This window comes from Bacillus rossius, chromosome 12 (genome assembly GCF_032445375.1).
Source record: "Bacillus rossius redtenbacheri isolate Brsri chromosome 12, Brsri_v3, whole genome shotgun sequence".
Lineage (NCBI taxonomy): Eukaryota > Metazoa > Arthropoda > Insecta > Phasmatodea > Bacillidae > Bacillus > Bacillus rossius.
This window is the reverse complement of record NC_086339.1, coordinates 30,228,871-30,253,043: the sequence shown is the minus strand read 5'-3', so window position 1 is coordinate 30,253,043 and position 24,173 is coordinate 30,228,871. Positions and strand designations below refer to the sequence as shown.

The 24,173-nt window shown below is 35.4% G+C and overlaps 1 protein-coding gene across 7 annotated transcripts in view; it reads right to left on the bottom strand.

Moving 5' to 3' along the window:
- LOC134537788 (protein unc-13 homolog B) overlaps positions 1-24,173 on the bottom strand; it is a 1,087,975-nt gene that overhangs the window by 850,917 nt on the left and 212,885 nt on the right. For 6 of the 7 annotated variants that reach the window (XM_063378591.1, XM_063378590.1, XM_063378592.1 and 3 more), the window contains exon 3: positions 53-155. The exons of the other annotated variant lie outside the window; for it this stretch is intronic. In XM_063378591.1, the coding sequence (XP_063234661.1) occupies positions 53-155 (103 nt within the window). The remainder of the gene's footprint in view (positions 1-52; positions 156-24,173) is intronic. 7 annotated transcript variants of the gene reach the window in all.

Genomic DNA, 24,173 nt, shown 5'->3' with positions numbered 1-24,173 from the left:
CGCTACGCCTAGTGATCCCAGCAGGCGACGCAAGACGCCGGCGGCCACTCACAAGAGGAAGTCCTGCTCCCAGCACGGGTCGGCCCCTTTCACCGCCACCGTGGTGCACTTCACGTTCTGCAGCTTCAAGGTGACGTAGGTGTTGAACTGCACGGCTGCAACACCACGCCATGCTTCACAGCGCACGCACACACATAACACACACACAACACACACACACACAACTAGCAGGAGCGAGCGGGGAGTATTGCGGGATGGAGGGACATACCCTCCTTGCCCGTTGACTGCTTTCAGATCATTTCCATTTGTTTGTGGGAATGATACGTACTTTAGAATTAAATATTATTATATAATATATATAATATAATCTGTGTATTAAAATTAAATTTATTACAATTATTATCTACTAATCAGTATTACTATTTTCATTATCACTATTACTGACTTGATGTAAGCTTTTGGACATATGCCATTGCTAAGCACTTTTCTGTAGAACAGCAATTTTTTGCTTAATTTGTGTTTTTTGTCTTTTGGGTATTTTTTAGTTTTCTTCTACAGAAAAAGTGCTTAGCAATGGCGTATGTCCAAAAGCTTACATCAAGTCATGCACTCCTATTGCACAAATCTTTCAAAGATAATATCACTATTACTAGAGAATTTTTCTCGAAATGATTTCGAGAATGTAGCTGTTTTTTAAAACACTATAACACCGCCTGTGATCCATGATTGATTGAGTTTATCTCAGGTGCATGTCTACTGTCGGCCGGCGACTCACGAATCACGGCAATTTAATGAAACAAATGCAATCTACGCTTCAAAAACGACCTTTTCCTAAATTTGCTAAGGATTCAACTGCAGATAGCCCCGCCAACTGCTGGGAAGACGACATGCCCCTAGACGGAGAGCAAGGAAACGGCCTCCTGTGTGAACTGCGGGTTGTCTGGACAGAGACTAGAATAGAAATGGCGTGGCGGTGGCGTGGGGTTGATTCAGCGATGGTTACATTCAGTGGCGAACCACCTTGTGACCGTTGGGGGGAGGGAGAATTAATAGTCCGCCGAAACTTGAGTGCTGGCCAGCACAGCAACAGGAAATTTATCGCTCGACTGTTAAATAAAATACTCTGTCGCTATTTCACGCCAATAAATTGGCTATTGAAATTTTTCATAAATATCTCACCGAATTTCAACTTCCAAACCAATTGGTACATACCTGCAAATTTACGCGTTCATTTTTTTTTTAGAGTGGTGGCTAGAATTTACACCATAAAACATTTGAACAAGAAACCAAAACACAACATTATAAATTTCAAACGAACCGATGACGTGCGTTATGGCCGTAAGGTAACATGTGGCAATAAGCAATTAACAATAGGCACCGCCATATTTGTGCACAAGTGTGTGTATTTCATCAGTGGTGTCAGAATAAAACGAGAGTTTTGTAGGTGTACAGCAACAATAATTATATATATATATATATATATATATATATATATAATTCATTGAAACATATATCAAGCTAAGATCGCCACTTATTCTCGCTATTTTTACGCGCGCCGTCTTAAGACTCCTGTAGCTATAGCCAAGTGTATGTAGACATCGACCCAGACGCCAAGGCATCATTCCTCACTTCATCAGCCTCCGGGAATGAAAGACAGATCGTCAAAGACCTCGGCCGATGCCAAAAGAAATGAGAATACTGTGCTAGTTCTGCATCCTGGTAAGGAAGAACGGCTCTATGTCAGTTCCCCGACCTCGTCATAACCCCGACCGTTTCCCCTGCACTGCTTCGACCTCCCTCCACGATACCTCCTGGCAGGCCTCGGTCCGCCCCGCAGAAACATCACTGTTCCCATTGGCAGTGGCCAAATTCTCTCTCATTGGCTGAGGGGGGTGGGGGACCCGAGGGGGGGGGGGCCAAGGGGTGGGTGGGACCCGCACGGTGGTTGGGACTCGAATGCGGAGTGCTCGGGCGAACTGGGTATTAGGCGCTCATAACTGTGTGGGAGGTGAAGGAAACTTCCTGCGGCATTACAAATGCATTCATATGGTCTTTGATCATTGGTCTTTTATTTGAAATATTTACTGCATTCCACTTAAAATATAATGCTGTATGAAACATATCTGCATAATTCGCATTTTTTTGTATCAAATACTAGTGTTCTTTCACCATTCAATTATATATGTGCTTACGTGCTTGATTTTTCATGAAAATATTTTTTTTTAAGTGCCGCAACTATTGGTGAAAACTTACGGGTAAATAAGTTACGAGATAATACAGTAACATACATACTTAAAAGTGTTCAGGTTATTTATTCCCCGCAATTTTTTTTTTTGCGTGAAATTGTTTTGGTTATATTTTGTAACAATTAAATACAAATCATTCTTTTACTTGTCAACAAGCTCTATTTGTATCATATAAATATCTTCTAAATCCAAATAAACATCTCTAATATGATCAAAAATTCTAATGAAGGCAACTATTTTGTTTACTGCATGAATTAGTTTCATAAAAATTTGAAATCTACTCTGTGGTTGATCATTCTATTTAGGAAAAGAGCTCAACACGTTTTGTAAATGTATTAGCTAAAATAATTAAACTTTGTATTAGTGTTTATGAAATATTTTGTCAACTTTATCAGTTTTCAAATTTATTTTGGGTATGATCACGACGATAAAAATTATTTAAAGTAAAGTGCTAAGATTTAAATACATGATTCCTTTTTAAAGTTTTCTCTGTTTGCTCTACTATTAAGAAATTTTTAACAAATTCCCCTTAAGATTTGAAACCACAAATTTAGAAGTATTACACAACACTCAGAACTGGACAATTAATAAGCTGCTGTATTGACAATGAAAATTATGTTTGTGACATCGATTCTTTCCAACTGAACAAAATTGAACCATTAAAATATCAAGTCATAGTTACAAAAAGAAAAAAAACTGTTTGCATTATTTTAACGTTTAATGAAATATATGTTTATTTTAAGTAATGATTGGCGTCTTTTTGTGGTAGGCCTACGTGTTTTTTTTTGTTGCCTTGTTAGGTAGATCTCAAAGAAATACTACCTATTGTAGCCGTTAGCATGGTGCGACTTCCGGAAAATTTTTGTAATGCTTTTCGTTTTAGGGTCCATAGACCCCAAAACAATAGTCATCTCAAAAGTTTATATAGCCTTTATATTTTTATATATATATACAATTCAAACTTTTATAGTCACGATAACTGTCGTAATTTTGCACAAATAACTTTCAAACTGATAAATGAAATCTCGGTCGAGTTCGTTAATGGGCGATATCCGACCAAATGGGCAGAGATGGCTAAGGTTTTAAGAAAAACAGAAAAATCGAAATAACTCCCAAAATATGATTAGTATCACATCCGTTTGAACGTTTAATAAATGTTATGAGTAATACCAAAAAATTTTTATCTTAGATAACTTTTTGTACAACCAATCTTAACTGCAAGAAGTGAAAAAATCTGGGTTGTCAAAATAAATCATAACTCCCACAGTAGGAATAATATCAATTCCATTCAAGTTGTGTATAAATCCTTTAATTTTTATCTAAAACCTTTGGCAGAAACAATTTTTGATGAGACGAACCATTGGTAAAAGGTGTGGAAAAAACAGGGTTTGAATATTTAAAGATAATAATAATTTCCTTACTATGTACGTTATTGATTCCTAATCTTTTTTATTGAAAGAGTATTAATTTTATCTACAATTTTTGTCTGAAATAAGTTTTTATACGACGAACCATTATTGCAAGGGGTGGAAAAAATTGGGGGGTTGAAAAACCAAAAATTCCATATCTTCCTCAGTAGGCACACTATCAATTCCGTTAGAACTGTGTATAAATCCTAATATTTTATCTAAAACCTTTGCTCGAAAATAATTTTTTTATAAGATTAACTCGGTGCAAGGGGATAAAAAATGTTGTGCGATTAAAAACAAATTAATAAAATCCGTACTATGATCACTATTCAATCTGTTCTTATTCATTTAAATACCTATAGTAAATATTAGATACAAGATACATCTAAAAATTTTTTAACTAAGAAACCATTGTTAATATTTAAAATGTCTCTAAGCGGATATTGATGATTTTTCTGGTAATGTTGTTAAAATGAATATGTCACTTTTCTTCCAGCATAAAGAAATATAAACGTCGAAATCTACCTGCTCCTGTAGGCTGCGCCAAAAGGGATTTTTTTCATGTGTTATGTGTCAACCTTGTTCAAACAACTAGGCATATATATATATATATATATATGTGTGTGTGTGTGTGTGTGTGTGTGTGTGTGTATAGATATATAAATCACAGCCAATGAAGCAAATTGACGCAGTTTTAAAAATCTGGATAGTTTTATAAGTCACTATAGGCAAAACAAATGGTAGTTTTCACTTGCAGGTCATGACATATCTTTTAACACACCTGATTGTTATTGATGAGTTTTTCCGTCTCGTATGACCTCATTTTGACGAAACGTTACCCACCCAGATTAAACATTTAGTTGGCCTATATAAAAATAGAAGTTCAACGATATTTGTTTTTTAGTAATTGGAATATTAATTTTATTAAAACTGTAATCGGTAAGTCGCAGTATTCTCATTTTAAGACATCTATAAAGAGAATATGGACATAAAAAGGGATTAAAAATAGAAACGGTAAAAAAACAATGAAATGTGATTGGTGTGAAAGAGGTCTGAAAGGATAATCCAATTAATTGAATACAGTTTTATGTAGATATTGAATAAAGACTAGCTATTGTAGCCGTTACCACTGTACTTCTTTCGGAAAATGTTTATGTAGTTTTTCTTTTATTTGTCCGTCGACTGTTGTTGCCACCATATAAATTAATTGTTTACGCAAGTCATTGCTTATAATTTACTCACATACAATAAAATATTTAAAACCCCATATACTTTCACAACGAGCCTTCGGCAAAATTTTCATGGGAAGTATTAATGAATATAAAATTTTTTTTCGAAACGACGGCACTTTTATTAGCGAAATGTACTGCAAACTTAGTTTTTTTTTTGTTCTTCAAACGTCATACTGCTACGGCAAAAAGAAAATAAAATCACTACCTACAGTATTATTACGAAATAATGTGGGGAGAATCTTCTGGATCTCAGAGAAAAAAATTAAGAATGAAAACCAGCAATTTGAATTACAAATTTTATTATTTATCTTTTTTTCTTATTTCGTCTTTTAAGCCCAAATTATATTAAAAATGTTTTTCTATTAAAATAAATATTAATTCGATGTTTCTCTGGTGCTCAGCCACACTTAAATTGTTGTGTTTTTAAATATTTTGGTAGAGAGCTGCGTGAGCTACCCTATAACCGTGTTTGTAATTAGTGTTCATTTCTGTATACAATTAAAATAATAATAAATAATATAGGTTTAAGTAAAACCACTTTATATTGCGATTTTACCACGAACAGCGAATACCATACCATATCACAACTTAAAACATATAAAGTCCCGTTTTTCTCTTACAAAATATTATAGTTATTAGTCATTTAATGTGCTTTGTAATCGCCTTCAATCCTCTTGGAAGATTTTGGGCGACGTTATAAAAGCGACTAGGCTATAAGGTTATACTTTACTATAAAATTACAACTATGAGAAGGAACCGTTCACTTCAACTTTTGGCATGCAGTACTATTTTTTGTGGGCGTTTTGCATCGATATGTATATGCGCTATCAAAATATTGGCTACATACAAACTAGAAAAACATCAATCCAAGCCCAAATTCATGTTGAATTATTGTTATATTGTTCGTCTGCTGTTATATGAACACTTTTCAAATTTACAAGAAATTCATTTATTTTATCAAAAAATTTTTTGTACTCATAGTGATATTTGCAGATATTCAGTTAAAATTGGTCATTATTAAAAGTAGGTAATTATATTTTCAGCCAGTTCTATGTCTTATTAGGAGAAAAGTAAGAATAAATTGATCATATTTATAGTTCTAACAGTTCTACGTGACTTTATTCAATCGTTCATACTAGAAAGTATTATTTACATACGCCAGTGAAAGAAGGCACTGTAATATGGCCATCTATGTAAATTGATACCGCGATTTTACGAGCTAATATAGTTTTATACCACCAACGAACGCCACCTCCCGTCTCTAAAATAATCTTTAAAAAATACTTCATATTTATGTCATGTTATACGGAAATACAAAGTAGATGATATTTTATTAAAAAGTATGAAATTTACTAACGAGCCATAAAAACTGGACCCGAATAATTCTAAATACTTTAGATCCTGATATCGTTCCAGACAAAACTACATTTCTTTGTGCTCATTGGTGCCCTATTTCAGGAAAAGAGAAGAAATTATATTTAGCCTGGGAGTGAAATCTCTGATAACTTCTATACTCCAGACAGCATTGTTGTAGCTTCCAGTCAGACAGGATTATTTGCTGCCACTATGTCTTGTGTGTAAGAAGTTGAGCCGGAAGCAGCTTGTCGCAGAAGACAAAAACCTCAGCCAGATGCAGGTGCGCCTTCAATCCGTTATCGTTGCTAAGTACCCTGCCGGGACAAGACGATGCCTTTCACCCCATCCCCATTCCTTACATATTTTGACCAGCTTTGTTGGGAATGGGAAAGATACCTGGTTGTTCCAACATTACTGAGAATGCAAAGCTCCTCCAACCACAAACCCCGACTAAATGCACGTGTCTGGCAAACCTATCTGACGTTCCTAAACAACCAAATGTATGTTGCTGGCCACTGATTGTACGTTGCTTCTTAATCGACTGTCATATATAACTGCCTTGAAAATACATGTCAGTGCATGCAAATAACTCGATCCACCTTCCAAGAAGACTGAAGAGTTCGAGAAATGCTAGTAATCCTTGTTTGTACTGGTGGAAATAATATAATAAATTTTCTTATTTGTAATTTTGTTGCATTTTCCCTTGAACATTGTAATTCAATATTAAGTTTAAATAGAGAAATATATTTTAACCTAAAATTATCTGGTTGGTGTATGATGAATATATATCTTAGGATTTTTTTTTTTTTTTTGTAATTTATTACATCTTTTTTCCCCTGATATTACCATTTGCGAATAAGGCAAGGATCGAATACGTGCAGGAATCACTCGAATTAATCAGTAAAATAACAAGCGAATTTTTTGATGATTTTTGGTCTTTCCCCAAAATTTTTGGTCAAAATTAAAGAATTTCAATCTTACAGTCCATGTCGAGGCAGCTCAGAGTGGCTTGCTTTCAGGAGTTTTAAGCCATGTTTAGGACATAAGGTTCTTTCAAATAGAAAAACCTTTTTGGTTTTTAGATTTTAGAATTTTTATTTTTTTTATTTATTAATAAACAGGAAATTTTCTCTTGAAACGGAAATGTTTCCCTCGAAATATGGAAATTGTTTGGAATTTTGAGTCATTTATAAATAATTCCGATAGCGCACACGCCCAAACATAGCTGAACTCGTACCATCGCTGAAATGGTTTTACTTGTGATGAAAGTTTATTCAAGCAATGATATGGGTAAAATTTTAATTTATATGGTGGCTGCAACCTCTTGCAGACGATAACAAGTTGGTAGATTCAAGATGGCTGCCATGAAATCATACTGGCTGACCAGTCTGTTCTGGCATTAGAAGTGGAATGTCTATCTGCTGGATAAAATGATTTTAACTTAAAACTTAATCAAGCACAATAAAAAAATTGGGAACGAATAATAATCATACAAAAACCACCAAACTCAACATTACCATTTTGCGCAATTCAAACCCTAGGTTTGATAAAAGGATAGGGTTGTTTTTAAATAAAAAACAAAAGCTTCCAAATGAATAAGTAAAAGACGTAAGATACTAAAAAATTTGCATCTGAAGTTACGTATTACTTTTTGTCGTTTATTAAAATACATCTTGTAATGGCGTGGAAAATGAGGTAGTATGTTTTTAAACATCAAATTTCGGTAACTAAGTAAGATGTAAATAAAATGGTAAGATAATATATTAAAAATTGTTATTATTTACTTATTTGTATGATTCCGTCCTTACGTGGAAGGGGCGACGTTTCATGTAAAGACAAAAATTAATACTTCCGAAATTAATAAATATAAGAATTAGAAATTAAGAATCAACAAAAAGCACATAAAGGTAAGCACTAAGCATATGATTTTTTTTCTTTAGTTTTTTTTTTTGCCTTCATTTTTACTGGTGCGAATAGGGAGTAAGTTATGTTTATTATATAGAAAAATTCATATCTCCTTAGCAAATACAGCTGGCTGTAAGCAACTTCACATGAATTACTTTATTAAATTATTATCAGGAATACTTTAAACATTTTTGGATATTCGACCTCAAAGGCAGTGCGTGAAACGGGGCACGTTAGTTTTAATAGTAGTCTACTAAATCATATATTCAAGCAAATTAAGATGTTAAAAACTGAGAAAGAATAACTTTCAAATGAGTTATTATGATTTTATATCGGTTTTAACGTTTATCATTTTCCCACATTCTACCACAAAAGGGGTGAAAAACCATTTGAATTTGTTTTTATTATAAAAGTCGTATCCCTAAAGCTAATGAAGCGGAATGTAAGATATGTGGTAGGATTTACAAGCATGCAAAAACTATCAACTCTTTTCTACCAATTACAGAAGTTAACTTTTTAAGAGGTTAAATATTTCAATTACAGTTTTAATATTAAAAAAATATATTATGAACAAATCCCACAAATTTGTGCCTAAGGAAATGATAAATGACCATACCTACGCTACCTAAGTTATTCAAAATTCTCCGAATTATCACTTGTCAGTCTTAACAGAGGTTAATATTATTTTTAAAAAGTAATAAATTTATTTAATCTAATAAATAAGCTGGGTTTGGTTTTTTTTCTGGTTAACCAATATTGCTATATTTACTTAATTTTTAATATTTACATCAGTACCTATCGTAGTGGGAAAGAAGAGATTGGTAAAAATTTGGATATAGGCCTACTGCTTAGTTAATAACAAAAAAACTAAGATTCAACTAATAAGTTCGATAATAAACTTTATACATGTACTCTACATTTAAAAGAAAGATGCGATTGCATCAAATATTCTTAAAAACGGGATGTATTTGTCTTAATGTCAGATCCTTTTATTATTCTAAGCTTAGGTCCAACCATAGAAAATGAATGTGACATTGAAAAAGATTCGTAAACGTAATTGAAATAGTAAGGTACCTTGACCAAATAAGGCCCGGGTCCAAATAAGGCCCGTCATTGAGTTTACTAGGATAGCAAAGAGGTTTTCACCGGACGAGACATGCTGCGGACAGCCTCTGGCATCTAGAGGTCAGTGCAGGTACTACTTGTTGGGACGCGAACTGTTCGCCATTTTACACGCATTAGAGACCAGCAAGGAATTCTTAGTGGCTGTGGTTACTAATTTCGACGAATCGTGAAAAACGACTTCACATTAAGGTAATGTAACTGATACAAAGTATCTATATACCATTTTAAAGCCCGTAGTTTACAGAATATGTTAGTATGGTTATATATTCTGAACTCTTGTTGTTTATTAAACTGTCAGTAAAACACTTAAAGAAAGTGTGTGTTTGCCACAAACTCTAAATAAGGCCCACTTTGGAGAACCAAATAAGGCCCGCGGGCCTTATTTGGAACATCAGTTTTCTGAAATTTTTATCTCATTGTTGCAGCACTAAAGCTTTTTGTAAAACACTAAAACAATTATTTATTGTAGAATAAATATTTTAAAAACCTTCTTAAAAGGTTAAATTAAAAACTATTTTGTAAAAAATATTTTCAAAAAAAATTTGCGAAATTCAAACCACAAGGTAACATTTTGCTTATCTTTGATGGTGCATCATCACACTTGGACATACGCATTGTGGAAGCTGCTGAAGCCTACGAAATCACACTATTCTGCTTACCAAGCAACACAATACATGAGCTGCAGGCTTTTGATAAAACTGTTTTCGGTCCTCATGAAACATTTTGGAATGATGAAGTGTCCTACATTGGTCAAAGCAGACAAACATTCAAGACCGCACAATAACCAAAAGTATTTTTGGGAAAATATTTAGTAAGGTTTGGACCAAAGCTGCTACGCCTAGTAATGTAGCAAGTGGGTTTTCTGCAACTGGCATTTACCCATTTGACCTTACTGTTATCCACGAGAGTGCTTACACTCCTTCAGAACTTACCAGAATAGAAAACCCAGATGAAACAGCACAAGGATCACAGTCTGCAGCCCCAGTTAACCCACAAGAGAGCAAGCATGGGCAGGTAAAAGAGAAAACTCGAAAAATATCTGACAAACTAAGGTATTTAGAAGACTCATCGTCAGGAACAAGTGATTCAAGTGACTCTTCTCTTGTATCCTGTGATGGCACAGAACCTAGTCTAAAAATTTCATTCAAAGATATCCTATGGACACCTGAGGTGATGAAAAAGAATAATGTAAATCGAAAAAAATCGCTTAGCTACAAAGCTGTTGAGAAACGAAGACATTATTTGAAGACAAAATGAAGACTCAGAATGATCAAAATCAAGACAACAAGCCAGGCAATGCTGCCCCAGGAAGTTCCAATGTTAAAAGAAATAAAAAACACTCTGAACCTGCCACACAAAAACATCTTGCTATTGGGTCGAGGGACACGAAGAATAAAGGAAAATAAGCCTGGTATTGTTTCATTCGCACAGAGGACAGGATTGCTGACATGAGACTGTGTGTAAAGTGTAGCCACTATGTTAATAAAGAATGTGTGGGGCTTACTGCTGACAAAATACCAAATTTCATTGCCCAGTTTGTGCTTGTAAGGCTACTTAGTTTCTCAGACATATTGAGTACCTACATGTTCATTTTCAGCTGTGACTTTTCTTTAAAATTTCTGGTTTGTGATTCGAGTGTGAACTTTTAGTATTTACATGTTCAGCTGTAAAATTTTAATATTTATCGATAGAGGTTCTAAAATGTTACAATGTAATTCAAATTATCTGAATGTGGACTACCACCATTGCACCTTGTAATGTATAGATGATTTCATTATTTTTTTTATTGTTATTTGACTTCAATTGGCAGTTATTTAAACATGGGCCTTATTTGGTACTGCTGCTGGGCCTTATTCGGAACAGGTGTTCCTAATACGGCCCTTTGCATCATTTTTGGATAATGTCATTTGGTACATACAACTAGCTAACTTTTGGTACTTCTGATCATGTATTATCGAAGTACACATGTTTAAGAAGGCTGCTGTCCAACATTCATAATTTTTACTATCTTCATACTATTTTTTTAAATTTTATAATTAAGGGGGGCCTTATTTGGCTAACTTACATTATAGATGTAAGTTTAATAAATATATTTTTTAATTAACTACCTCATGAAATGGCAGGAAGTGTAATTTCATCAAGGTAAACTATATCCTCGATCAGTCTAAAAAATAAGTTCTCAAATCCGATACCTAATCTTTACTAAAAATTAAAAATAGCATACCCATAACTACTTCGAAAATGGTTAGGTATTTTACAAAATATATTTTTATGCACCTTACAATTTATTGTGTCTGTTTATTTAGTCCAAATATTGGGAATTAATCATAATACACTATTTTAAATTGTAAGATTTTAGCAACCCTCTTATAATTGCAAGAGCGAAGACGCAAGTTATTAGCTATTCATTTAATAAGATTCTTCTGAGCGAAGCTTGGTCATCCAGATATTGTAAGGAAAATTTAGGTCACGCTTGACACCTCGAATGTTACAAATTTATTTACTTCCAGTTGTTATAACATTTTGAAGTCTTGTTCATGTAATTTTTAGACGAAATAAGTTATGCTTAAATTTACTGTCCATGCCGAACATTTCCAGTGGATATTATTGTAACAAACAATAGTCAGCTGAGTCGTCACTAATCTCAGCTCCAATGATATTGTCAAACTTAAGTTATTATGAACATAAATAATTGCATATAATAAAACGTAAGTTTACAAAATTAAAATAATCTAGTTTTGTTATGAACTATAACATTTTATTTGCAAATTAAAGATTTTTATGAACTCAATACAAACAAAAAAGAATGGCCAGTACCTTGCAATTGAGTTTCTAACGAACCTTAATAACGATAAACCATTTTATCTTACTGAGGAAAGTTATACACAAGAAAAGTGTGGTGAAATGAAAAAGATTAATCGTTGTTTAAAACGGAGAGGTAACATTTAACAGTCGTTAATAAAACATTGTTTAACGACTGTGGTTCAATTGGCCCTTAGCCTTTTTTCATACACAACCGTTATATATATATATGTGTGTGTGTGTGTAGGTGTGTGTGTGTGTGTATATATATATATATAAACTGCTAGTGTGGTTGATTGATATTTTAATTTTAAAATATACCAAACGTAAATTGTTTCACCAATGAAGTCTCGTAGGCACGATCAAGCAGTATACGTCCATGCAATTTCTAAGCGTCGGATATTTCTGTTGGTTCGGCTCCTCTGCTGGAAAAAAAAAAAGGTCTTGCGGGAACGATCAAGGCAAGCAAACGTTCCTGCTACCTCCATCTGCCTTGTGGTTCCCGGATACTTTAATTAAGAAAATGAGCATTATTTCCATTATTTACAGTTAAGAAAACATAAAAGTTTTCTTAAGTTTTTCTATTAGCTTAAACATTTCGCTACCCGCCATTTTACGAGTCTTTGCCGCCGCGCGGGGGGTCCCACCCCATAAGCTGGGCAGACAAAAGGCTGACAGGATGTCTCGTGGAGGGCGGTGCGGGGGGGGGGGGGGGGGGGGGGGGGGTCCCACCCCTTCTGCGGGGCGGACCAAGGGCTGGCAGGATGTCTCGTGGAGGGAGGTCAAAGCAGTGCAGGGGAAACGGTCGGGGTTATGACGAGGTCGGGGAACTGTCCACTGGCCGGAAGAACTTCAGTCTGGAAAACCCTCAAGTGAAGGGACAACCCGACATGCAATACTGAACCCAAGAAGGGAATCCTCCACGAGTGAAAAATTCCAGACCCGTTCAAACCGAACCTTCAAATAGGCCTTTTGTGAGTCAAAAAATAAACCCAACTTTAAATATCAGATGGGCCAATCTGCATGGTGTAAGTGCGATTTAGTACATTGTAATTTTTTTTTATTAACTTGAACGGAAATATTCATCTAATATTACAGATATTTGTAAATTGGTACATTATTTCTATCACTACAAACTAGTGTTCCAGTAATACTGGGTTTGGATTCTCACCCGGGTATTTATACTTTGTTTTTCCCTAGTACATAAGTAGTATAGGATAACCGGTACTGTAGCAGGGTCCAGGGTGTGGTTCCGACTGCCATATTGGTTTGTGAAGTAACTGCGGCCATATTAGATTACCTTTAACTTCAAAAATACTCCAAAATTCCTCAAAATTCCTATAAAAAATCCCTATTTCGGGGGAAATTTTTTCCGTTTTTGGAAAAACTTTCCCATTTTCCCCTCAAAAAACCAAAAATTCGGAATTCGCTATGCCTCAAAAGACTTTATACTTTAAAATAACCCAAATTCCTAAAATAAAACTGCTTAAGGCACCTAAAAGCAAGCCGCCCTAAGCCGCAAAGGTCACGACCTTGACAGTAAACACCAAATCTTTAAATGTTGACCAAATAATTCCGAAAAATATAAAAAAAAATTGTTTACGTCGCATCCGCTATCTTGGAATCTAGAAACTTTGCACTTTTAGTTACGGTCGTCAAATTAAAAATCTTTTTTTGCTATGGGCAAGACCCCAATAAGCCTCTAGAATGGAGCTTGACTTTGACCTCGGCCATCACCGTTGCTCTTTTCGTTACACCCGCCATCTTCAATTCTAGAATGTTACACTTTTCGTTAAGGTCGCCATCTTGATGACATCATCGTTGCATATTCGTTACGACCGCCATATTGGATACTAGAATGTTGCAATTTTCGTTATGGCTAGAATATTGAAAATCAATTATTATTATCCGAATTTTACAGAAAAAATATTAAAAATTAATAAAAAAAATGAAATTAATAATTTTTTTATTTTAAAAATTCAGGCTTTTTGACAATTAGACGCCATGTTGTAAATTCGTTATTATCATCCAATCGTGTAATTTTGAAATTTTGCAAGAACGTGTTATTTTTTATTCAGCAGCCCAGCTTTGTTATCCTGTTGGTGTGTGCTAGCCACCTCTCAAGCCTCAGCGGACCAAAAGTCTCCCCCCCCCCCCCCCCCAAAAAAAAAAGGCTACGATGTCGGTCGCCACTGAATGTAACCATAGCTGAATCAGCTGCAAGCCACCGCCTCTTCCAGTCCTTGTCCAGATAACATGCAATGTGCACACAGAAGGCCGTTTCCTTGCTCCCCTCCTCTCTCCCGCCTGCCTCCTTCCCTTTCGGGGGTGACCCCACGGCACATTCAATTTGCATGCGGCTCTCCGGACCATTAGGCCCGGGAAATCTGATCGATTAACCGGCGCGCTCCACCTTAATGAGATCTCGTTCAGCCGGGTCTACAACAGCGGTCAAACCGAAATAACGGCGGCAATCTACAACAACAACAACAAAAAAATATTATTCGATTACAGTTTCGAATTTCGCCCACACTAGCGAAACAGTAGCTCTTAGCTTGCAGTTATAATGAAAACGTGTTCGTTTTAATTTATTACATCCAGCATTCACTGATCAACTGTTGCGAAAATTTGAGGGAAAAAAAATGAACTGGCCAACGAGTCCGTAATCAAGCAAAAAGTTATTTATTTTACATATATGCATTTTAAGTTAAACATTGAGGAACTCGGATACACAATGTGTTTAGTTGTGAAGTGGAATAAAAGAAGAAGATGATGGCAGACGTTATTTGGAATTTAAAAAATAGTGCGTGGAGTCCCTCCGCGCGGAAGAAGTGAAACTTCACTGTTTACTTCGCTGCATAGCAAGAATACCACGCGCATGTTCTTGGGATCTACCAACTCACTCTCTTTCTCTCTCCTACTTTCTACCTTTGTGTATCTTTCATTCTCTCTCTTGCGTTGGAATATTGGACGCTACTCGTTGCTAACGCTCGCGCTGGCCTGTAACAGGTATACTACGCGCATGCGTTCGAGTGCCACGCATTCACTCTCGCACTGTCTCTTTCTATTCCCCCTCCCCAGGAGCGTTGAACGTTTAACGCAACAGTGATTTCTCCATGGTGGCGTTAAACGTTTAACGCAACCTTGTTGGAAGTCGCATTAGAAGTTTCACTTCAAAAATGTTAGATACATGTGATGTGTAATCGCAGTACGTGCAGAGTTATGATGCTGCTCAAAAACGCACCAATGTGGAGACCACTGGCTCGCAGCATTGACAGGTGGCACGGGTGTGCGACGCCACACGCGCAGTTCACATGCGTGCGGGGAACGTTTTGTCACCGAAGGCTGCCTGTTTGAAGATCTATTGTAATGGCGCTGTCAGCCGAAGTTTGGTTTTCTTTGGAAATCTACTGTGAAGGCTTGTGACCGTTATAACATCAGTCAACATCGTCAGCCTCTTTATTTATTACACTTCGTCACCAATCACATTGCATGATGCGTTAAACATATTTTTTTTAATTGTATTTTTTTTTTAAGTTTCCTGAAAATAAATATTTTTTCTGATAAAATGTAGCTACTTTTTATATTTACTTAAAACTAGTCCGTACAACTTGCTTGTAGAGCGTGAGTCTAGTCCAGGATAAGGCAAGGGTTTGGATTATAATGTCTAAAAATGTATGGATTATAATGTCTAAAAATGTATGGATTATAATGTCTAAAAATGGTCAGAAACAAGCTGAGAAATAGTCCACAATCGGCCAACAAAGGGGAAATTGTTTGGTTCATGTTCAATGCAAATTATTAACTAGTCAAACGTCTCGACAATATAACATAAGTGACTAGGTTTTTTCTGGCTGGTGAGCCGAAGGTACTGGATACTACTGTATTGTCAGCCGATTCGGCGATTTTTCACTTGTGGAAAATCTACCTCCCCCCCCCCCCCCCCCCCCCCCCCGCCGTGTTAAATATTAACAATATCAAGGATTGTCTGTTGTTTTGTCCCTTATAATTGTTTTTTACGAAACAATTTTTTTTTAACCCAAAAACAAGCGTTTATGTCTGTCCTAGAAAGTGCTGAAAGCGTTAAATCATGTGGTATGCAGTCTTGGGTTAGCCGTTTTTAGTATATCACTCATAAATAGAGACCGGAAAAATTCGCGAATTCATTTCGCGATAGGCCAAAATAAAAATAGTTATACCTCAGTGCTACCTCTGCTATTGGCTCACAACTCACCTGGATGACTGTGGGCCAATGAGAAACACCCAAACAGAGCTGTATCGAATCACATGCTGCTACGTTGGGACGTCTCACAAGACAGCAGCCAATGAGTGGGTGACATTTGGTCGAGTGTACGTAGAACTATGGAGTTCATCCTACATGTCACTGAACCCGCGAGTTTTTCCGGTCCCTACTCATAAATCAATAAAAGTTGGTTTTCTTCAAAACCTTAGAACCCTGAGTTCTTTACACGATACAATGCTTTCAGCACTTGCTAGGACAGACATAAAAGTTTGCCTTTGGGTTAATGAAAAAAAAAACATTAAATAAGTATTGATTTTATGGTGATAAATCTTTTTTTATGAACAACCAAGGATTGTTGTATTATAAATTAATTTAAAATCTTGTGCAAAAACACAAATAATATGATCGAAATACTACTTGAGAAGACAGTGATAAACCATCGTAGAATACTCTCGCCCAGACCACCACACGGCAAGTAGCGATGGCTGGCGGTCCAACCAGCCTCTGATCTTATTACCCAATCATCATCATCATCATCATCATCACCCTCTAGGCACCGGCCTACCAGCTTCGAAATGCCAATCCCAAACTTCCCTCCCTGTTTGATTTTACCTCCACGCGCCTCTCAGTGGTTTTAATTCATCTCCTGTTGACGAAGAGTCCGTTGGATTACCAACCACCAACGCTCGCTGAAAGCAGACCGTACGTATTATTAGATCACTGTCTGGCCAATCCTAAAAACGGAGACTGGGAACATGTTACATCACAGCTGTGTTGATGAATTGGTATGTTTGGGGGGGGGGGGGGGAGGGTGGGGAGGCATTCAAATATCCCAACTATGACCTTCCAACCGTCAGCTGCTATTTTTACACGTTCTGAGAACTCTCAGGCAAATTTTAAAACGCCAGAATTTCCCTTTTCCAGAAGGAAATTCGAATTATCAGCCTGTTTAAGTGTGCCATCCAATTAAAAGAACATAATAAAAATACACAGACATGGAAATTTGTTTATCTTTGCCCAAACTTAACTTACAGAACTCAGATTAAAATGTAAGGACATTTTGTTCCGGAATCTTAAAACCGTTTCCGGTAAATAAATCGAAATATTAATAAGATAACAAATAGATTTGTCTAAGCAGCCCAGAACTACGTAGTCTCATATAACAACCAAAATGCACTGTTAGGAATAGCAGTCACGAGGAAAGCAACTCTCAAAGTAACTATTGGTTCTTCGCAGTTCCTCATATCTAACAGAATATTAGTGAAAGCTACACTGAATCTGGTTAACCTAGATCTGTGTTCCGTTTGAAACATGCACACATGTTCTTGCCGTGAGATGCCGTAAGATGATTTTTGTTAGCTCACGTGCCAATTAAACTCAATTCCTTAAAATTTAACGAAATTATCTGAACATTTACGGATAATCAAGAAATGTTATGTACTAATGTGTTTCGTTAATTGAAGGTAACAATTTACCAAAGTAGGTACTTACTGAAATTTAAAAATACTAAATGACAAGATTAAAAAATTATTTTCTTTAAAAAAAATTAGTTGCACACGAAACAAAAATAAATCGAATTAAAAAATTCCAGTTCATATCAGCGTATCCTGCAGGTCATTGAGATCGCTTGACATTAAATCGTTTAAGCAAATTATAAATCGTAGAAATAGTGAACACTGCCCTCTACTTTCGATTCAATGTGTATACTTTCCTGAAATGTAGAAAAAAAAACATTTTTTATGGCCTCTTCACTTATAACAATGCCATGTTCATGAGAAACAGCGTTAAAATATTTTTTGGAAATAAAAATGCCTCAATTAACGGCAATTTTTGTTCTAAAGCGTCTGTAACCCAAGGAGACCAATTTCAGTAGTTGCGTTATAAAACCTATAAGAAAATCAGGGACAATGCAAGCTTACAAACAACCTGACATCGTAATACATAAGGGAACATCGCCTCACTTATAAAAATACGCTTCAAATAGTTTACAAACACAATTTCTATCACTAATATCCACAATAAATAAATGATGTGGATCATTATTCAATACAAAAACAATAACACTTAAGATTGAAAAGGTTATAAAAAAATTTATTTGTCTATAGCCTTTCTATTATTCTTTGATAATTTCGTTGCATTGTGCGTGTGCATCGTAAAAATTCACTCTAATCCTTTTTTTCTATAACTTATAGTACACCTAAAGAAGTGTAACTTCAAAAATTTCTCTGTACTTTTGAAAAAGATTCCCTTGGAAACCAGTTGTGAATAAATAGTTTGTATTACTACATAAAATATATTGTAACTTTTGACATCACATGGCTATGTTTATTTTTGCATGTATGGGATATTTTTTTCGAGATAATACTGAGTATTATTTACGAAAATTAACACGTAATTTTATATTTTTATTCTTGTTTTATTTTTAAAAAACATTTATCTGAACCATGGAAAATATATTAGAATATTTTTAATTACTGGAATATGTTTTGTTTAATTATGATTATTAATGTGCGCAGTTAATAATGGAAAGCTATTCAAGGAGTAGTTTACAAATAACTTTATCTACTGGAGGCACAGGGACAACACAAACCATAAATGTTTTCGTAAGATTCCGAACCCATTACTGCGAACATTATTTTGTAATGACATAAAATGTACAAATATTTTTTGATTTTACATAAATATTTCTTTATCATTACAAACAAAAAAAAAGTAGAGTGTTTGAGCGGGGAAGCCGGAACTCCAGGGAAGGAAGCGCTGACCCTGACGTACACGCGGCTCGGTGGAAGGCGACAGAAGGCGACATAAGGCGACTGAAGGCGACTGAAGGCGACTGAAGGCGACTGAAGGCGACTGAAGGCGACTGAAGGCGACTGAAGGCACGCGGGGAGACGACTCCCGCGCGCGTGCTAACCACTTTACTACCTTTCCGCGAGGACTTTTATTTCTGACGTCGGAGATTCTTCTCTCTTTTCCCCCTCCTCCCTTCTTCGTTCAGAGTAAGTACACTCGCCCGAACTTATTACTTCGCGGAGGAAAACCTCGCTAGTTTAGCTTCGCACATTCACCCCTTTCCCCCCCCCCCCCCCTTCCACCTCATTCCGCGAACAACAAACCAGCCGTGAAAACACCATAACCACGCATACTGCCGCCTCGTGTTACAGAGACCAGCATTTCCCTTGCGGTCTATGTAGGTTTTACCTTTGGCTTAAGGCTTGGTTTGACTCGCAATGTTGGATGTTTTCGTTGTTACATTTTATTCGAGGGCTATTATTTTACTCAATACCTCCCATGCAATTATTGTTCTTCCAATAATATTTTCAAACGGATGTTTACTTTACGTAGTATCTGTCAAGGCCATAACTGCACTTTCACTGGATGTTCCAGAACGCTACGTAAATCTGAGAATTTAACAGCATGTGTGAGACTGAGAATGAGGCCATTTGACGTGTGTTAGAGTGATACAGATAGTGAAAACATATTTTTATTACAATTAAAGTAAAATGATTTCACTGTTTGCCATCGGTCTCAATGTAAGCTCTACATGGTCTTAGAAAGAACTTCTTCATGAGTAATGCAAATCTGCCAGAGTTAAGTTCTTCGAGGAGCTTAAGTCATTTTATTTAAGGTTTTTTTTAAGGCTTTCATACTAAGTGTCCCGCCACAGTTAAGAATGAAACGCCTTTCTTTGTCGCCTAAATTTTTAATATATCTCGTGACTCAAGGGTCTAATCGCCAAGTGGTGTATAAATTCTGAAAATAGACCAATGTACGTTGCCTGTAAGTGAACTCACCCCATAGAACGCCTACGTCTTTGCGAGGGGGGAGTGGGGAGTTGAGGAAGAGCCTCAAAATTCGCTCTACGCGACCAAATAGGCTACTCAGTGTTAAGTGTGATTTAAAATGTTGCAAGGTAATATTTTAGTAATGCCATAGAAGTATAAATTCTAACGTACCAAAAGTACCAAAATTTTTAATTTAACAAGATAGACAGTATTTTAATAAAATTTTCAAGTTGAAAATCAGGTCCAAATCCGGGGATTAGGATTTTTTAAAGTCTTTTTGGCTTTTATCAGAGCCGTTTCTAATAGTTAAAAATGTACGTTTTTTTTCGTGCTGCAAGTGATGTTTACGATTCAGGCAGCGAATTCCAGCCTAAGGGTGGAACGGGGGATGGGGGGTGGGGGGGGAAGCGTAGAGAAATTTTGGTATGTACTTGGAAAGCTAATATTTTATTGATCTGCATATTTATCACGCTCGTCATTATTTTTTAAACAATATTCTACCTTAAATCCTTAAATTTCGCGTCCCGAGTTTGCAACACGAAAACAACATGAGAGCAAATGAATTTGCTTCGTTGCCGAGGTTAGATGTTTACAAAAACATCACTTGCGAGTATTGAAAGACTCGCTCACTCAAACCCCCCCCCCCCCCCTCCCCACCACTTCGCACCAACACCACGCTGTTTATATCGGTGAGCCACGCGAATTCCTTATAAACCCGGCGATACTTACTCGAGGGAGGTGTGAAAGATACCAGAACAATAGGCCCCCCCCTCCCTTTTTTTCCCCTTTACGTTCCGCTGACCGCATGAATCGCAGCTCGCAATGCGAAGGAATGAAGGGGGGCACCCTCTCCCAACCCTCTCCCAACCCTCTCCCTCCCGCGATTGAAAGGAGGCAGTCGGCGGAAAGAACTTGTCGAGGGAAAGGAGGAAGGCGAGAGCTGGATATCGGACATTCCGCCGGAGAATTGACTTGCACTGAGCCGCGTTCGGACATCCCTGCCCAGACCTCGGGGTTGACCAGAGGAAGGGGGTAGTTCCTGCCTTCTTACACGCCGAGACAGCCGCTTGGCTCCCCGCTATCCAAGGCACGTTGTCTATTAGAGCCGCCTTATTACACGGATCATTTCGCAACAACAAAAATTACACTCGTAGCAGGCGCTTACCAAATTTTCACAACAAGTAAAGATTGTGGTAGTTACACTAGAAGTATGCGTAAAATTACAACAATGTTAAAAATTGCACCTAATATTTACGAAGAATGCTCGTGACAAATTATCCACTCATATTCGTACATCTGCGGATATCTTAGTCAATTTACTGGAATATCAACTCGCAGGAATATCTTGGGTATTATGGAAAAATTAAAAAAAAAAAATCTTTATAAGTTTAGAGCCTAAAACCTCTTTTTGAAGTAAAACTTTTTTTTACAACCGGTGAAGTTGGTAATAATACCACAATCACAGGGTAGTGGAAGAAAGTAGGTAACGAATTTACTATGTGTAACCTATCTAATGAATATTACCTACTTGTTGGCGTGGAGTTTAAAAAATGTTTTAAATTGAACATAATTACAAATATCAGCCGCAGCACATGTTTAAGATTACTTGCCAATACTTTTATACAAGTTAACATACGTTCTCATACTTTTGCATACTTTTTTCAAGTTCGCATACCTTTGCATACTTGTGCATAGTTTTGCATATTTCTGCGCATAATTTTTCCATACTGTTTGTATAATTTGGCATTAGTTTGCATATGTTTACATTTATTTGCATATTTTCGTAACTCGAAATTCGTAGCTCTTAACGCTCAACTCTGTGGTTGGATTTGGTGCAAGCATTAGAATTGTGACAGTTCGTAAAGATATTTCCAATAGGGTTACATTTAATGTTATAGCTATTATAAACACATTTCATGCTTGGCTTCCATTGAAGACATAGACTGACACTAGTAAATAAAGGACTATTTTCAACGCATGATTGCGAAGAAACCTTCGTTTATTTGAGGCACATTCTCTTTTGATAAGTCCATTGATTTACTGTGCCTTCTAACATTTTGGTATGAAATAGTCTTTCATGACTGTGCGTCCCAAATCCCCCTCCCTTTTTTTTTGAACGGTGGACTGATTCTATTTTAATTCCATACTTATCCACCCCTATATTTCATTATAGCTTTAATTGGTTTCTGGTTTCATGCACCCATAAATAATAAATATGTTACCAATCATTCCCCTAAATATTAATTTTGTTGTGTGACGTTTTCTATTTCTTTTTTTTTTTTAAGTTGGCTTCGTTTAACCATATAACATAATACCTGAAGTCAATTATGTCTAGCTGCTGGAAATGTTTTCCCTAGTTAAGTAATTGTAAAGTATTTAATTCATTTTTTGGATGTACTTACGACTGTAATATTTTCTAAACTTTGTTATGGTCTTTGAAAATCTTTTAATGTGCGATACCTGTTTCAATGAAAGCAAATTGTTAATATTAATTTAAATAATATATATTGTTAGGAGATAAAATTATCTGAATCCAATAGGTTTGTTTAGGTTCTTAATAATATCTTAATATTTCAAACTTATTTTTAATAAAGGTGTTTTAAAATGTTGGAAAATTGGTAAGCAGAAACGATGTTATGAAGTAGGTAATAATAAAACCAATTTCATTAAATGGTGGTTCAAATGCTTAAGGCTCGTTCTCACGCGCTATTTTGATTTTTTTTAATATTTTATCATTACTTTTATTTAATGGATATTGCTCAAATTTTAAATCGATACCTCCCTGGCATTTGCGAATATGCCGCAAATATTTTCAATAAATATTACACTACGATAGTATATTTTTGAGAACTTTATTATAATATCATGTATAATATAACTATTTTTAATAATTATTACTAATAATAGTTATATATGTGATATTTTTAATTAATATTTTGGTAGTATAATTTTTAACGATTTTTCATTTGGTCATAAGTTATATAAAGCATGTAGTTAACTGCCTTTGATCATATTTTGTTGTAATTTAACGATTACATGTAAGTTACATATATTTACATTGGCATTTGTATTTTTTAAATTTATTTTTCAGCCCAAACTGACAAATAAATGGCGAGTTATATGTGCTAATTTTTGACTTTTGATTAACTACTAATTTTGTTAATTGCTTGAGAAGAAAATTGGCAAATAATTAAAATTTTTGTTTAAGATGTTTTAAACTTTACCAGCTAGGTATTGGGGTTTTGAGTTCTGGGTCGTAAAACAAACAGTACCTACACTACAAAATAGTGTTCGTGGTAATATTGTGTTAGGATTCTTACCCGGGCATTTATGCTTTGGTTTTCCCCTTATCTACAATAGTTAAAGTTGTTTGTAAACTATTCCCTAAATATATTTCCAGTATTAAATGAGCACATAATAACAAATATACATACAATAAATTCAAACTGTTGGATATGTTATTCTTTTTTTTTTGTTAAGGAATTATTTTTGATTAAAACATTAATTAAAATTTAATTATTATGCTTCAATTTTCCTAACAAAACCCAGTATTATCTCAAAAAAAAAGTATTTCAGATATGCACAAATAACCATAGCCAAGTTTAGTACAAATTTACAATAGTTTTTTTTTATTACTAACTATTTCTTGCTACCTGGTTTCCAAAGGAATGTTTTGTAAAAGTATAGAAACTTTATTTCTGTACAGGAAGGTTTTCAACCATTTTCAAAAATTAGTCAACCATATTGTATTTTTACATATTTTCACGGAAAGAATTTAATATAGAGTCCTAAATTGTCAAAGTAAAATTTGCTATTAAATTGGAATGAATTTTGAATACAAACAAATCATTATTTATTCTTATTTGTTACACATAAAATACGTTTTCTTTGTTCTTTCTTTTTTTTTTTGTGAAGAGAGGTATGATAATTTTAAAAAATATCCCTTTACATCATTTTGAGAATACGTTTTAAGACTATAAACGGCGGATCATTACAATTTGGGTCCAAAATGCAGAAATATTTCGCGTTCATTCGTGAAGAGTAAAATTTCTTCTCGAACGCACCAGAGT